This window comes from Branchiostoma lanceolatum, chromosome 9, assembly GCF_035083965.1.
Source record: "Branchiostoma lanceolatum isolate klBraLanc5 chromosome 9, klBraLanc5.hap2, whole genome shotgun sequence".
In the NCBI taxonomy this organism is placed as follows: domain Eukaryota; kingdom Metazoa; phylum Chordata; class Leptocardii; order Amphioxiformes; family Branchiostomatidae; genus Branchiostoma; species Branchiostoma lanceolatum.
Genome location: NC_089730.1, coordinates 21,790,443 through 21,805,621, shown reverse-complemented (window position 1 = coordinate 21,805,621; position 15,179 = coordinate 21,790,443). Strand labels below are relative to the sequence as shown.

Sequence of the window (15,179 nt, the reverse complement as noted above, 5' to 3'; positions counted from 1 at the left end):
TTAGAATGGTATGATCCTAGTGTGACATTACAAAAGCGCGTTCCAGTAAGTCCATTGAAGATTGCACAACGTTGCAGGATATAACAGCTGCTGGCGGCTATAAATGGCGTGAAATATTCTGCAGGAGCGTCTAACTCAGCGAACCCTGCCCAGCCTACGTCTAAAAATACCGGCCGCGTGGCGTAAGCCGAGTAGCAGTCGGCGGGGAGAGGCGAACCTTTGGCCGCGGCTCCACGTGGCGCACGCGGTACATACGTTTGAGTTGGCGTCTCCATCTTACCTTCCACCCTCCTCCTGCCGTCTTGGCGTGTTGAAGACGCCGACATGAAGTACTCAGGCTTGGCGCAGGAGTTCCACCAGCTTCTGCGGAACGTGGAGCGGGTCACCGCGGGGCAGGCGGCGGTGGAGGACTGGGGGAGCGCCCCACGGCAGTTCGGGGTGGACATCGTGCCGAGGGACGGGCTCTACAGGCGCGGCAGGTTCACGTTTAAGGTACGGGATGTGGGCAGGGTGTTAACTACTCTCCAAGCAGAGCTAGGGTTTCGGCTGGTTTTTAACGTGTTTTTAGGCGTTTTTGTCATGCCTTCTACTTTGTCATCGTTTTTGTTGTGTCGCAAACACAAGTAGAAGGCATGACAAAAACGCCTAAAAACACGTTAAAAACCAGCCGAAACCCTAGCTCTGCTTGGAGAGTAGGTGTTAACTGCTTTATGACTTATAGGTAGAACTGATGTTCCGTACTTCACTCTACAGGATGTGATGTAACATCTCACGACATGACGCAATTATGAAGATATTATATATATCACCTACTATCAGTACCATATCCCAGGAATATTTATGATTATGCAGTAAACTGTGTAAAGCAGTGTAAACTTAAATGTTTTTATTGAATTATTTGATGATCCTACCTCACCGCAAACTGTACTGTAGTCCACTCTTCATATGTAGATTCCATGTCTCTAGGTTTCTGTTGTGATAACTGTTAATTACAGTAATTAGCAACCATACTGCACTGTTGTGATGCAAATGATACAACAGTTTGTCAACTTTGTGCTCCTCCTTAGGTGTTCTAATAAGGTACCAGACATTGTTATGGAGATTGCTGTTGATAATAAGAACCTCCTTAGCTTGGTACCACATGTAGAACTTGTCTTAGATGGATTCTGTCTTATGTAGACTGCCTTAGCATGCTGTCATGCCTAGTGTTATCTAACCCTTCCTCCTGACGGCCTGACCCTATGAGCCATACAAATGAATGACTAAAAAGTTAAATGAGCTTAGTTCACAGGGTACAAGTTTATTACAACCTACAGTACTGCTATTTGAAATACAATCTACCAAATTGATACCAGAAAAAACTGTGGCTGTGCTCTAACACATTTCTCTACCCCCCCCCCCCCCCCTCCCCTCCCAGTTCTCTCTACATGACCAGTACCCCCTCGAGTGGTCTGTCTGACCAACATCTACCGCCCAAACATCGTCACTGCAGGGGCGTGACATACAAACAGCAAACTGTGCTCTTACACATTTCTCTCCCCCCCAGTTTTCTCTACACGACCAGTATCCCCAGTACCCCCCTCGCGTTGTCTGCCTGACAAACATCTACCACCCCAACATCGTCACTGCAGGGGCGTGACATACAAACAGCAAACTGTACTCTAATACATCTCTCTCCCCCACACAGTTCTCTCTACACGACCAGTATCCCCAGTACCCCCCTCGCGTCGTGTGCCTGACGAACATCTACCACCCCAACATCGACACCGTGGATGAGTACGAGGGCGAGATCTGCCTCTCACTGCTGGACGAGTGGCAGCCGACCTTCACGCTCGAGGTAGGAACAAAACTTCTCTTTCCATGGCCAAAATTGTAACTGAAATGCAGTTTGCATGTAGGAGATTCTTTGTACACAACCAGGTAATCTCACCACCCTAGCAGGTGAGATTACCTGGTTGTGTACAAAGAATCTCCTATATCCTATATTCTACCAACCTGATTAAATCATTTTCGGATGAAATGCAGTTACATTCAAAATTTTAACAATTTTTTGCATATCTTAAGACTTAACCTTCATCAACATAAAATACATTTATTAGATACGCATTGATTTAAAAGTAGGTGTGCTGTTCCTCCTGTACTGCCCTAACCTGAAAGAGCCCCCTGTCGCCGTTCTTAGGAACTGCAGATGTTTGTTTGTCAGGATAACTCATGTTCCATTTGTCCTTATTCCCAGGACGTGATAATTGGTCTGCTGTTCCTGCTATACCACCCTAACCTTGAGGAGCCCCCTGTCCCTGTTCTTAGGAACTGCAGCTGTTTGTTTGTTGGTTATTTTGTAAAGGTTATTTCTCTCTGCTTGCAGGACGTGATCATCGGTCTGCTGTTCCTGCTGTACCACCCTAACCTTGAGGAGCCCCCTGTTCTTAGGAACTGCAGCTGTTTGTTTGTTGGTTATTTTGTAAAGGTTATTTCTCTCTGCTTGCAGGACGTGATCATCGGTCTGCTGTCCCTGCTGTACCACCCCAACCTTGAGGAGCCCCCTGTCCCTGTTCTTAGGAACTGCAGCTGTTTGTTTGTTGGTTATTTTGTAAAGGTTATTTTTCCCTGTCTCCAGGATGTGATAATTGGTCTGCTGTTCCTGCTGTACCACCCTAACCTTGAGGCGCCCCCTGTCCCTGTTTTAGGAACTGCAGCTGTTTGTTTGTTGGTTATTTTGTAAAGGTTATTTCTCTCTGCTTCCAGGATGTGATAATTGGTCTGCTGTTCCTGCTGTACCACCCTAACCTTGAGGCGCCCCCTGTCCCTGTTCTTAGGAACTGCAGCTGTTTGTTTGTTGGTTATTTTGTAAAGGTTATTTCTCTCTGCTTCCAGGACGTGATCATCGGTCTGCTGTTCCTGCTGTACCACCCTAACCTTGAGGAGCCCCCTGTCGTCGTTCTTAGGAACTGCAGGTGTTTGTTTGTCAGGATGACTCATGTTTTATTTTTCCCTGTCTCCAGGATGTGATAATTGGTCTGCTGTTCCTCCTGTACCACCCCAACCTTGAAGAGCCCCCTGTCCCTGTTCTTAGGAACTGCAGCTGTTTGTTTGTTGGTTATTTTGTAAAGGTTATTTCTCTCTGCTTGCAGGATGTGATAATCGGTCTGCTGTTCCTGCTGTACCACCCCAACCTTGAGGAGCCGCTGTCCCCGTTCTTCGAGCCGTGCATGAACTGGGAGGAGTTCGCTGAGAAGGTGCGTCTGTCGCTCCAGGGCGGGGTCGTCGAGGACTACTACTTCCAGAAGAACCAGGTCGAGGAAGGAGAACTGCATGATGGGACTGGTCCCAGGGCGACCAATCAGGAGCCTGTTGCCATGGTGAAGCCCAGAGTGACCAATCAGGAGTCAGTTCCCATGGTGAAGCCCAAGGGGAGAGAGCAGTGCGGCCATCGTGATGTCCTTAGATAGCCACCGCCTGAAGGTCGTTCGGTGAATGTTGTGATCTGGAAATATTTGTCGTTTGTGTCGTCCTGTAAATAAGAAAGTAAGAGATAATATCCTGGACTCGGTCTTAAATGAACTGTAAATCTTCAATTTTTGTTTCCCCCTTGTTAAAAATGGCTCTGCAGAGTGAGAGTTTATAATCTTGTGAAGATTTTTTTCTGATTTAGATGGATTCTGTGTGTGTAAGTGTGTGAGTCAGTCAGTTAGGTTTGTGCTCATAGCTCCTCCGTACCTGACTACCTCAGACAATGTTGCCCCCTTTTTGTACACAGTGTTAAACTCAGTGCAAGCCATGATCCAGATTGTGTGTTTTTAGAATGGTGTATTTTGTGTGGATCACAGAAGGTGCAAACTGTAGGTTTGTCCATGTGTGCTGCAGGGAAGGGAAACGTGCAACATCATCTTTCCAACACTGGCCACTTGACATTAGGCAAAACATAAGAAAGATTTTGGTAAGACTTGATAAATTTGTAGTCCAACCAAATCAGGGAATGACTCTATAGAGCATGGAACAGTGAGAGTTTGGAACATCATCTGTACAAGTACTACAACACTAGCTACTTTACATTTGGGAAAACGAAACTTTGGAAGTCTCAATATATTTGTAGCAAGACTAAATCACTTCTAGCAGCCCTCCTACTGGTCAGACTGGGAAGAGTTTTATACAGCATGGAAATATTAACGTCCGTGTTAGACCAAGACATTTGGAAATAGAAAGGAATTCTTCAGTCTACTAGTACTCATATACGGCCTCCATCGGTCAGTATTGACCATGGTGACCGGTACTACGTGTACATTATCACGGAAATAGAAATATGATACAGATAGAGGAGAGCATTATCATGGTAAATTGTCACAGTACATCCACTCAACTGTAAAGCACAAAATGTAGTGGGTTCAGCATGGTGCCCAAAGTAAAGTGGTCAGTGTTCACACACTTGAACTTCATAGATAGACAAAACACAGTGCATAGTTACTTAGGATGGTGCCGACGTCTGAACAGACTGAAGCTCGGTGCAATTTTCAGCTGGTAGGAAACATGGTCATGTGACGTTTGTAGAGAGTACTGTACGCAAGATTTCACGGTGTAAGAAAAATGGACATTTTCACTGAACTTTAGCTACACGGTGGTAGCAAGTGACTTGCAGAAAGGATGTGTGAAGGAATCAGAAATAGGTTTTTCACAGTGATGATAAGTTCACGGTCCAGCGGTGACAGTGAAAACAGTGAACTTAAAGTAACAGTGAAAGAAACAAGAACTACAGTACATCATGTTAGGTGACTGAGAAAACACAAGTTGCACTGGAAGTCAGGACATAGGGCTTGGGTTAAAGATAGCAAATCTACATGTGTATGTGGACAAGGAAACTTACAAAGGTTGATACCGTAGCAATGTACTGCTATTCCTCTATGTGTGATGTACATTTGTATTTGCCCATACTGTATGTGTAATAGTACTGTAAAAGGGGAAATGTTTGTGATCGTTGTAAACCACTGCAAACGCTCCATTTTCTCCCCACCACGAAATGAAATCCCTGCAAACATTTCCATTTTTACACTCACATTTCTATGTTAACTGCAGAATAAGTCGGGACACTTGTGAAAAACACCACAAGATAACAGTTCCTTAAGTACCTGGATAGACTTTGTAAATGTTCAGAGTTTCAGGTAGCCTCCAGTACCTTCTGTTAGCGACAGAAAGATCTGTAGTGACAGGTATAGTGTGCATGTGAAAACAGTAATGTGTAACAAGCTCAGTTGGGGAAGATCTGTTACCTAGCTAGTCTTTGGTACATCAGGCCACAGCTCTGGTCTTTTCACAACTTAACTGTCTGAAAAAGGAGTCCAAGATGGAACGTTACATATTATAACAGTTAGTAACACTTATTCATTCACTGTTGTGCATTGTGTACTGGTTGTACATGTATGTTGTACGCCATCAATTGTGGAATATTGGGCAAAACTTGTGTTTGTTGTTCTACTGACAGCATAACTAACTCAGAATTCTGAGTAAGGTCATATCATCATCGGCATTAGCTCGTGGCCGAGCATTGTATCCGTGTAAGGTCATATGTACCAATGTTATACTTACTGGTGTAAAACAAGAAAAGTATGGGACAAGGGTGTTGAAATTAAACAATTCAACAACCCCACCCTGCCATTTCTGTGTCAAAACAAGGTCAGATATATTGTGGCATTGACAATTTTCCCACTCAGTGCTTTACAAACCTGTGCCATAGAATGATATAAGCTACACAGACAGCTACACTAGAACCACTGGTCAGAGTTGAGAAGACTCCAGGCTTGCACAGCCATATTTATTACATCTGCAAAGGAAGCCCAGCTGTGGCTTCTCTGGTAATAAAGTATGAAGAATCTCAGTTGTTGTTTTTGTGACCTTATCATACAAGGCACTCTAGAGGTCTTAGCGAGTTACTCTGGGAAAACATCAAAATTCAATTCTATCAAGCAAACTTCCTTCTATGACTTCCCACAAAGGTGAACCACTGGAGATAAGAGGACTTCTCTGATGAGGATTTCACATAACGTTAGGCCCTGTTCACGCACTGTAAGATCTATGCAGGCGTGATTGTGGTTTTCTAGGTCAGTGATTAGATGAAAGACTTGGATAGAGGAATGTTTTGTTTGGGACTTGGCCGTTGGCGACCTTCTGACATGTTGGCCATAGTAAGAAAATCTTATGGATGGCTACCATTTATACTTGCTTTGTCACATCTGTCTACTCTACATTTTTGTCTGCCATAAATTTAGATCATGAAGAAAAGCAAGGTGAGGCTTATGTAAGTCTTAACCTTCTCCCTGCTGCCTAACTCTGTAACCAACAGAGAATTGGGTACCAAACGGCTACCTCAGTGTGCTGAAGGTTAAAAACGTACACACATTGGAAGGTAATGTTTGAGCCTCTGACAACCAAGAGAACCACACACAAACCAGGCTGATGAAGTCTGTACATGTTTATATTGCACCAGTGAATGTTTCTCCCCATGTAACAATATAGCCCTTCAACCTGAAACGAAAATCAAAAATGTACTTTTTATAAGCCTTCAATTCATGAATTCACAGCAAAATGTTTTACATACATTACAAATTTGCCGCGTTGGAAAAGGCACTATCAATTCTCATCTTTGTGCAAAATACTGCTGAATATACTGCAATATATATCCTCTAATTTGAAATTAATTCAAAGAAAATCATCTTCAATTCCTCCACCATTCAGACTGCAGCGGTTAATTTCTTCCTCTTTTCCTACATATTTAATCTTTAAATTGGCATAAGTACAGACTGGCCACAATTATTACCGGTATGTCATTCTAGCATTTGCAAAATATAGTTAATTCCATAACTCTCATTTCTACTGTATCTACAAATCCCAGTGCTGACAGACTGTAACATATATGCTGTTGGTAAGAAGTAAACGTTCAGAACAGACTACAGTGATCAACTTTTACATGTAGCATGATACCGTAATTCACTTTATCTTCACGGTAGTAAAATTTCATGGTGTAAGGAAAATGGACATTTTCACTGAACTTTCACTTCACGGTGGCGGCAAGTGATTTACAGAACGGATGCGTGAAGCAATCCATAAATACCTACAACATTTTTTTACGGTGATGATAAGTTCACGTACAGGGTTGACAGAGAAAACAGTGAATAGAAAGTTACAGTGAAAGAAACAAGACTTACAGTACTAATACTGTCCCTGTAGTTCAGTAATCATCCACAAGGAGGAGCTTTTCAACCTGTTACACTACACTGTAACTTTGGCAAAGGCAGGCAGGTCTCTTACACTCTAGTCTAGCAGATGTTATAAAGGTAGTCTACTACAAAAATACTTTTCTATTTACATCATCTATAAATTCTAGACAAAAGCTAATATCTAACTAACTACCGGTACAAGCAAATGAAAATATCTAAACAAATCAAAATATCTAGAAATAGAAGGTGTGATTCCATTTAACTCCCTTTAACCATTTTCCAAGTTGCAACAAAATAAAGCTTGAAGCTGCCCAGCTTGATATACTATCTATCTAACAAGCGCATCTACATGATAGACTTACACATTTAAACTACATGCACATTGCAAAGCACAAGTCAGACCTGTAACAAGGTTTTGCTCATTGCTTCTTTGTAAGATTAAGGCACTCATTCCCTGCTGTTCCACAACACTTAAGGGAACTTGTAAACATGAACAGTAAGAATAACTGGTTGAAATTACCCTTACCTACTAGGGCCTGTAGAATTGGCATTTGATGCCCCCAATGTGTAGTAATAGTATGTACAAGGCTTTGGAATGGACCATATATGGAATATACAGAGATATTGCTGTTTAGGCCGTGTTCACACTGGGCAAGATCTATATGAATCACTTCACTTTTAAGAGCCAATTAGAATCAAAACGAATAGATTTTCCTGAACGTGAACAGTCTGACTCAGGATAGATTCGCACTGATCCAAACCACCTTCCGGTGGTCGGTTGGGATGGATTGATTTGAATGGACCAGCAGTGTCCCGTGTAGGTGTGAACACCCAATTAGGTTCAAGACAAGAGTGAACGCAACTGACTTGATAGCTATTCAAATTGAATAGACTGACTCAAATGGATCCGCATAGATGTTACTGAGTGTGAACAGAGGCTTACTCTAACTTATGATCAATTCATTTAAAATAACTAGATTTTAAGCTCATCATTTGTCTCATGATAAATCTTGAGTTATTTTTATCATTGCTGTTGTTGTTGTGATGTTTGTTGTGTTTCTCCCTCCCCTTTCCCTGCATCCGACCTGTTTTCTGTCCTTTCTTTCTCTCTGTCCCCTGTTGACTGTCCAGTCGAATCTCCCCCTCCTGTGTCGGGACTTTGTGTTTCCTTTGTCTTCTCTCCAACATGTGCATCAAGTTTTTCCCTGCCAGACTGTGTTTCCCCGTTCCCTGTACTTTGTTCTGTATTTTTGATGGGAGAAACTTCATCATTGTTCGCACTTTTATCTGCAGAGTTTCCTGTTTCTTCCTTCCCTGTTTTAGCAGAGGAATTGTCATCCTTAGAAGGTTCCGTCTTCCCTGTTTCAGCAGAGGAAACGTCGTCCTTGGAAAGTTCCGCCTTCTTTGACGCATTTTGCTGGCTCACCTGCTCGAGCCTGGCCGCCTCCGGATGGAGCCCGGGGGACTCAGGGTGCATCATGGGAGGATGCAGCTCCTCCATCTGCGGCAGCTCCTCCTCCTCCCCCTGCAGCATCTCCATCCTCTCCATCAGCTCCGCCAGCTTCCGCGACTTCCGCAGCTCGTTCTGCTGGATGATGGAGTACAGGTGCTCCGTCAGCTGCTCCTTCATCTCAGCCTTGCTGTGGAACTCCAGCTTCGCCTGGACGTACTCCTCCTCAGCCTTCTGGAGCCGTTTCCTAGCAACAAATAAACAATAAACAAACAGTAAACAACAGATGCTCCTTCATCTCAGCCTTGCTGTGGAACTCCAGCTTCGCCTGGACGTACTCCTCCTCAGCCTTTTGGAGCCGTTTCCTAGCAACAAATAAACAATAAACAAACAGTAAACAACAGATGCTCCTTCATCTCAGCCTTGCTGTGGAACTCCAGCTTCGCCTGGACATACTCCTCCTCAGCCTTCTGCAGCCGTTTCCTAGCAACAAATAAACAATAAACAAACAGTAAACAACAGCTGCTCCTTCATCTCAGCCTTGCTGTGGAACTCCAGCTTCGCCTGGACGTACTCCTCCTCAGCCTTCTGGAGCCGTTTCCTAGCAACAAGTAAACAACAAACAAACAGTAAACAACAGCTGCTCCTTCATCTCAGCCTTGCTGTGGAACTCCAGCTTCGCCTGGACGTACTCCTCCTCAGCCTTCTGGAGCCGTTTCCTAGCAACAAATAAACAATAAACAAACAGTAAACAACAGCTGCTCCTTCATCTCAGCCTTGCTGTGGAACTCCAGCTTCGCCTGGACGTACTCCTCCTCAGCCTTCTGGAGCCGTTTCCTAGCAACAAATAAACAACAAACAGTAAACAACAGCTGCTCCTTCATCTCAGCCTTGCTGTGGAACTCCAGCTTCGCCTGGACGTACTCCTCCTCAGCCTTCTGGAGCCGTTTCCTAGCAACAAGTAAACAATAAACAAACAGTAAACAACAGATGCTCCTTCATCTCAGCCTTGCTGTGGAACTCCAGCTTCGCCTGGACGTACTCCTCCTCAGCCTTCTGGAGCCGTTTCCTAGCAACAAATAAACAATAAACAAACAGTAAACAACAGATGCTCCTTCATCTCAGCCTTGCTGTGGAACTCCAGCTTCGCCTGGACGTACTCCTCCTCAGCCTTCTGGAGCCGTTTCCTAGCAACAAATAAACAATAAACAAACAGTAAACAACAGCCGCTCCTTCATCTCAGCCTTGCTGTGGAACTCCAGCTTCGCCTGGACATACTCCTCCTCAGCCTTCTGGAGCCGTTTCCTAGCAACAAACAAATAAACAATAAACAAACAGTAAACAACAGCTGCTCCTTCATCTCAGCCTTGCTGTGGAACTCCAGCTTCGCCTGGACATACTCCTCCTCAGCCTTCTGGAGCCGTTTCCTAGCAACAAGTAAACAATAAACAAACAGTAAACAACAGCTGCTCCTTCATCTCAGCCTTGCTGTGGAACTCCAGCTTCGCCTGGACGTACTCCTCCTCAGCCTTCTGGAGCCGTTTCCTAGCAACAAATAAACAACAAACAAACAAACAGTAAACAACAGCTGCTCCTTCATCTCAGCCTTGCTGTGGAACTCCAGCTTCGCCTGGACGTACTCCTCCTCAGCCTTCTGGAGCCGTTTCCTAGCAACAAATAAACAACAAACAAACAAACAGTAAACAACAGCTGCTCCTTCATCTCAGCCTTGCTGTGGAACTCCAGCTTCGCCTGGACATACTCCTCCTCAGCCTTCTGGAGCCGTTTCCTAGCAACAAACAAATAAACAATAAACAAACAGTAAACAACAGATGCTCCTTCATCTCAGCCTTGCTGTGGAACTCCAGCTTCGCCTGGACGTACTCCTCCTCAGCCTTCTGGAGCCGTTTCCTAGCAACAAATAAACAACAAACAAACAAACAGTAAACAACAGCTGCTCCTTCATCTCAGCCTTGCTGTGGAACTCCAGCTTCGCCTGGACGTACTCCTCCTCAGCCTTCTGGAGCCGTTTCCTAGCAACAAATAAACAACAAACAAACAAACAGTAAACAACAGCTGCTCCTTCATCTCAGCCTTGCTGTGGAACTCCAGCTTCGCCTGGACATACTCCTCCTCAGCCTTCTGGAGCCGTTTCCTAGCAACAAACAAATAAACAATAAACAAACAGTAAACAACAGATGCTCCTTCATCTCAGCCTTGCTGTGGAACTCCAGCTTCGCCTGGACGTACTCCTCCTCAGCCTTCTGGAGCCGTTTCCTAGCAACAAGTAAACAACAAACAAACAGTAAACAACAGCTGCTCCTTCATCTCAGCCTTGCTGTGGAACTCCAGCTTCGCCTGGACGTACTCCTCCTCAGCCTTCTGGAGCCGTTTCCTAGCAACAAATAAACAACAAACAAACAGTAAACAACAGCTGCTCCTTCATCTCAGCCTTCTGGAGCCGTTTCCTAGCAACAAATAAACAATAAACAAACAGTAAACAACAGCTGCTCCTTCATCTCAGCCTTCTGGAGCCGTTTCCTAGCAACACATAAACAATAAACAAACAGTAAACAACAGCTGCTCCTTCATCTCAGCCTTCTGGAGCCGTTTCCTAGCAACAAATAAACAATGAACAAACAGTAAACAACAGCTGCTCCTTCATATCAGCCTTCTGCAGCCGTTTCCTGGCAACAGGACACAAACAAATAGTAAAAAACAAACAGAAAGTACAGTAGTACCATTCATGTATTTGACTGTCACATTTGCATTTGATTACATGTGTACTGCTGCTGGGTTCCCTGACACAGGTGGTCTGCAGAGGACACCATGTTCGTAGGCAGCTCTGTCCAGTGGACAAACAGGATCACACAGGACCACAAACTTTGTCATCTTCTGCCGCCAGTGTAAGACACATGGGATGGTCTAACATAAATACTGATCTCATAGATGGTAGAAATGTACACAAACATAAAACACTTTTCAACACCTACACTTTTCTCTACCTCTACGTAGTTCTCTTTAACAGCAGGATATATAACAAGTTATACTAAAGCCATAGTTTGCCTTTTTGTACACCCTGTAGATATCAATGATTAATTAAAGGAGATTGATTTATTGACAGGTTGATTGACAGGTTGATTGACAGACTGACCTTGCCTCGGAGTACTCCCTGCTGACGTCGTCGATCTTGTCCCTGAGGATGGAGACATCGACGTTCAGGAGGTGCTCCATCTTCTCCAGCTCCTTCTGGATCAGACTCAGCCTCGCAGCCTCCTGCTGGGTACGCTTCTTCCTGGGACACAAGACAGAAGACATAGAACTTAAGACACAGGAAATAAGAAGGTGTTCTGTCTTAAGACACAGGAGATAAGGAGGTTTCCATCTTCTCCAGCTCCTTCTGGATCAGACTCAGCCTCGCAGCCTCCTGCTGGGTACGCTTCTTCCTGGGGACACACGACGGAAGACATGGAACTTAAGACACAGACAAGGATATTAAGAAACCTTAAGATCTTAAATCACAGATCTTAAGACGTAGATCTTTTAATGATGTTGTGTTCTGTTGTTTTCTTTGTGTTCTTTACCAATCAAACAGATGCTGGGGAGGCACACCATTCTTCGCATTGGAAACATTATACATTTGGAGAATGCTAAACACCAGTAGATATCAAAACTGCCTTCATCACTTCTACTTCACACAAACAACGTTGCATTCCCCTGACCTGTCTGCGATGGCTTTAGACAGCAGAAGTTTCTTCCTCTTGTTCAGCTCCTCGATCTCCTTCTGCTGCTTCTGGATCTGCTCAAGCTTGGAATACTCTCGTCTGGAACACACATACAACATTCTTATAAACCAAATATTCTGAGATTTAACATCTAGTATGCTAAGAGGTCGACAGGGACTTGTGGAGACAATGGCGTCACCTCACTGTGATTGAACTGAACTGAATGCTAAGAGTCTCCAGGGCTAAACAGGTTCTCACTGAAATGTAGGTAGCTTAGTCAGTTAGTGCTCTTAAGGTTAATAATTTTGTACATCCATTCTTGATATCATGCATCTGAAGTAGGTACCCATCTGAGTAATGAGGCTGTTGTAGTGCATATAAACGTGCTCAAGGCACCTCCTCGATCACTGCAGGACCCCAATTTTACGTCCCTTCCAAAAGACGAACGCAGCTCCAACCAGGATGCCTTTCTTAATAATTCGAACCGGGGTCTCCCAGTTACCAACTTTAACAGTTATAACTGATTAACTGTTGAAATGGCCACATTTCCATACACTATATCTCTTGGACAAATAAGAGTCTCAGCATTTCCCAACATCCTTAGGAGATAAAATCACATCTAGAGGAGGCTTAAGTGGTCAAAATACTGCCCTGAAATAAGCATTAGGAAATATATATTGGGTATTACCATGACTAAACATATGTCTCTGTGCTTGCTTACTAATATATGTCTCTGTGCTGGATAGGATTTACATCAAAACAAATCATAGCAGGAGCCACAACAATGACTTCCTGTTTCCCACAGTTAACATCGCTGCCTGAATAAGAACATGTTTTTTGGTGTCAACTGGCTTTCTGAAAATGTTGAGAGAATTTTTACTCTTAACATAACAAAAGAACGCCGAAATCAGTTACTCAAGCAACTGGATACAATTTTAAAACAGACGTTTTAGACAGCATCCGCTGTCTTACGACAGTGACTAATGGAAAGAATGCCATCAGCGTAACTAAAGAACAGTTTTGATTAATACTTTATGGTTTATATCACTTTTAAATATCACGTTACAGCAAAAAACAGACACTGTGTCTCTAAGATCTTTTATCTGCTTGACAAATCTACTCTGCTTCCCTGTCAGCAGTATCTACTAGCCTTGATTTACAAATCCACGATATCTACAGCCAGACTCTTAGAAAGGCACAAGTTCTCTAAGTCCTAACTAGTTTTAGATGGCACAAGACCAGTACTTCCTCAAGCAGCTTACTTCTCCACCTCCTTATCATCTGTGATCATCTCGGGCTCCTTCTCCCCCTGAGACGGCTCAGAAGACGTCTCCTCAGGTTTCTTAGATATCCCTGCGTCTCCTCCCGCCGTCTCAGACTCGGGCTTCCCTTCTTCAGGGAGCTGAAAAGTCACCCTCTTCTTGGTCTGCGGGCTGGGGGACTTCGGCTTGGGCGGTTCCTTCTTCACGGCGAGTTTCATCTTGTTCGCCGTGGTTAGCGAGTCCAATTTCCCGTTCGGGCTGCCGTGGTTGATCTCCGCGATCTTCTCCTGTATGAGTTTGTCGCGCTGCTGTTGTTGTCGGGTCCGCTGCGGCGGCGCTCTGGTCACACGGCGCTTCTGTTGTACGCCAGGATCGCCTAGAGGGTACAAAAATGTCTTCATCATGTCTTCATTGATTCTAGCCCATTATATATGATGTCATGAGAAATTATATATCATCAGACATCATCAAAAATTAAGTTGAATCTTAGACTGTCTTTTCCTTCATTGATTCTAGACCATCGTATGATATCGTTTGTGAATGAAAAAAAAAATGCTCATATCATTATCAAGTTTTAATTTGTAAATGTAAAAAATACTCATATCAAGTTTTAGATTTCTTTGCTTCAAGCAGATATGGTAGTTTCAAGTATTGCCAAATGGTTTGACCAAGGTGGTTTTGTCTTGGTTTGACAAGAGCAGACAATTTTCAGTAAGACCATGTCCTTGGTAAGACAAACAAGTTTACAATCAAAACATTCACTTCCATTTCAGACTAAAGACGTTTATCTTCATTGATTCAGGCCAACTACATGGTAAATAAATGTAGATACCATACCCAGTATTATGGTAGAAGATGTAGTAAATCTTATAGAAACTTTAATTTCCTCGAATAAGATTTTTGTCCAATCTACGTTTCAGATGTTTCAAGGTTTGATAAATACTGCGTGAGCATAGAATTACTTTGAGGCATTGGAACCACGATCATTTGGTTTCTTTATTTGCTTAGTAATCTATAAGATAAAGCACTACATTGACAAACTTTGATTTGTTATGATAAGTTGGAGAAAGTAAGAGCTAGTAGTCGGAATCTTAGTTGACAACAGACCCTCCCCCAAATTCATGTCGATATTACAGACTACAATCGAATCGTACGTACATGAAATTCAGCTCAAATATTCTACACTGCCTATACTGTGCACGACTATAACAAGAACTGCCATGGACTAGTACATACCGTCTGGGACGCCTTTTATTCTGGCCAACTCTTCGTCCGAAAACCCCGTCCACCCCGCCATTTTGGATATCTGCCACGTCAGGCACGAACCACTGTACTCTGAGGGGGGAAGATATATGGTTTGCCATTTATTTAGCTTTAAACGCCAGAAGGTCAACTAATCAGATGTAGAGAGTATTGGATCGAGTGTATTGTTTTTCTGTTTCAAATACGACATGTTTATTTGCTCTGCTGATTTAAACTAAAAGATCAGGTGAAACTGTAAACAATCGTTCTTCTAGCCAATATGGTATGTTCCAAT

General features: G+C 43.5%; 2 protein-coding genes across 2 annotated transcripts; one reads left to right on the top strand and one right to left on the bottom strand.

The window, feature by feature from the left end:
• The first annotated feature begins 21 nt into the window (after positions 1–21).
• On the top strand, positions 22–3,557 carry LOC136441272 (uncharacterized). The gene is made up of 3 exons (XM_066437465.1): positions 22–492; positions 1,688–1,837; positions 3,132–3,557. The coding sequence occupies exons 1-3, from the start codon at positions 325–327 to the stop codon at positions 3,447–3,449; spliced, it is 636 nt and encodes a 211-aa protein (XP_066293562.1). The 5' UTR covers positions 22–324; the 3' UTR covers positions 3,450–3,557.
• A 3,328-nt stretch (positions 3,558–6,885) lies between these two features.
• LOC136441271 (RAB6-interacting golgin-like) lies at positions 6,886–14,992 on the bottom strand. Its single transcript, XM_066437464.1, has 5 exons — positions 14,879–14,992; positions 13,643–14,018; positions 12,378–12,479; positions 11,810–11,950; positions 6,886–8,902 (listed from the first exon to the last, which is right to left on the bottom strand). Exons 1-5 carry the CDS (start codon positions 14,937–14,939, stop codon positions 8,230–8,232), a joined length of 1,353 nt encoding a protein of 450 aa, XP_066293561.1. The 5' UTR covers positions 14,940–14,992; the 3' UTR covers positions 6,886–8,229.
• Between the last annotated feature and the right edge of the window lie 187 nt (positions 14,993–15,179).

Bases quoted from the DNA above. Each gene is read 5' to 3' on its own strand.
- LOC136441272 (XM_066437465.1), top strand. From the start codon at position 325: ATGAAGTACTCAGGCTTGGCGCAGGAGTTCCACCAGCTTCTGCGGAAC. The intron at 493-1,687 runs GTACGGGATGTG...TCCCCCACACAG, and splicing joins GCGGCAGGTTCACGTTTAAG to TTCTCTCTACACGACCAGTA. The intron at 1,838-3,131 runs GTAGGAACAAAA...CTCTGCTTGCAG, and splicing joins AGCCGACCTTCACGCTCGAG to GATGTGATAATCGGTCTGCT.
- LOC136441271 (XM_066437464.1), bottom strand. From the start codon at position 14,939: ATGGCGGGGTGGACGGGGTTTTCGGACGAAGAGTTGGCCAGAATAAAA. The intron at 12,480-13,642 runs GTAAGCTGCTTG...TGTGTGTTCCAG, and splicing joins GATGATAAGGAGGTGGAGAA to ACGAGAGTATTCCAAGCTTG. The intron at 11,951-12,377 runs GTCAGGGGAATG...CTTGTGTCCCAG, and splicing joins TCTAAAGCCATCGCAGACAG to GAAGAAGCGTACCCAGCAGG.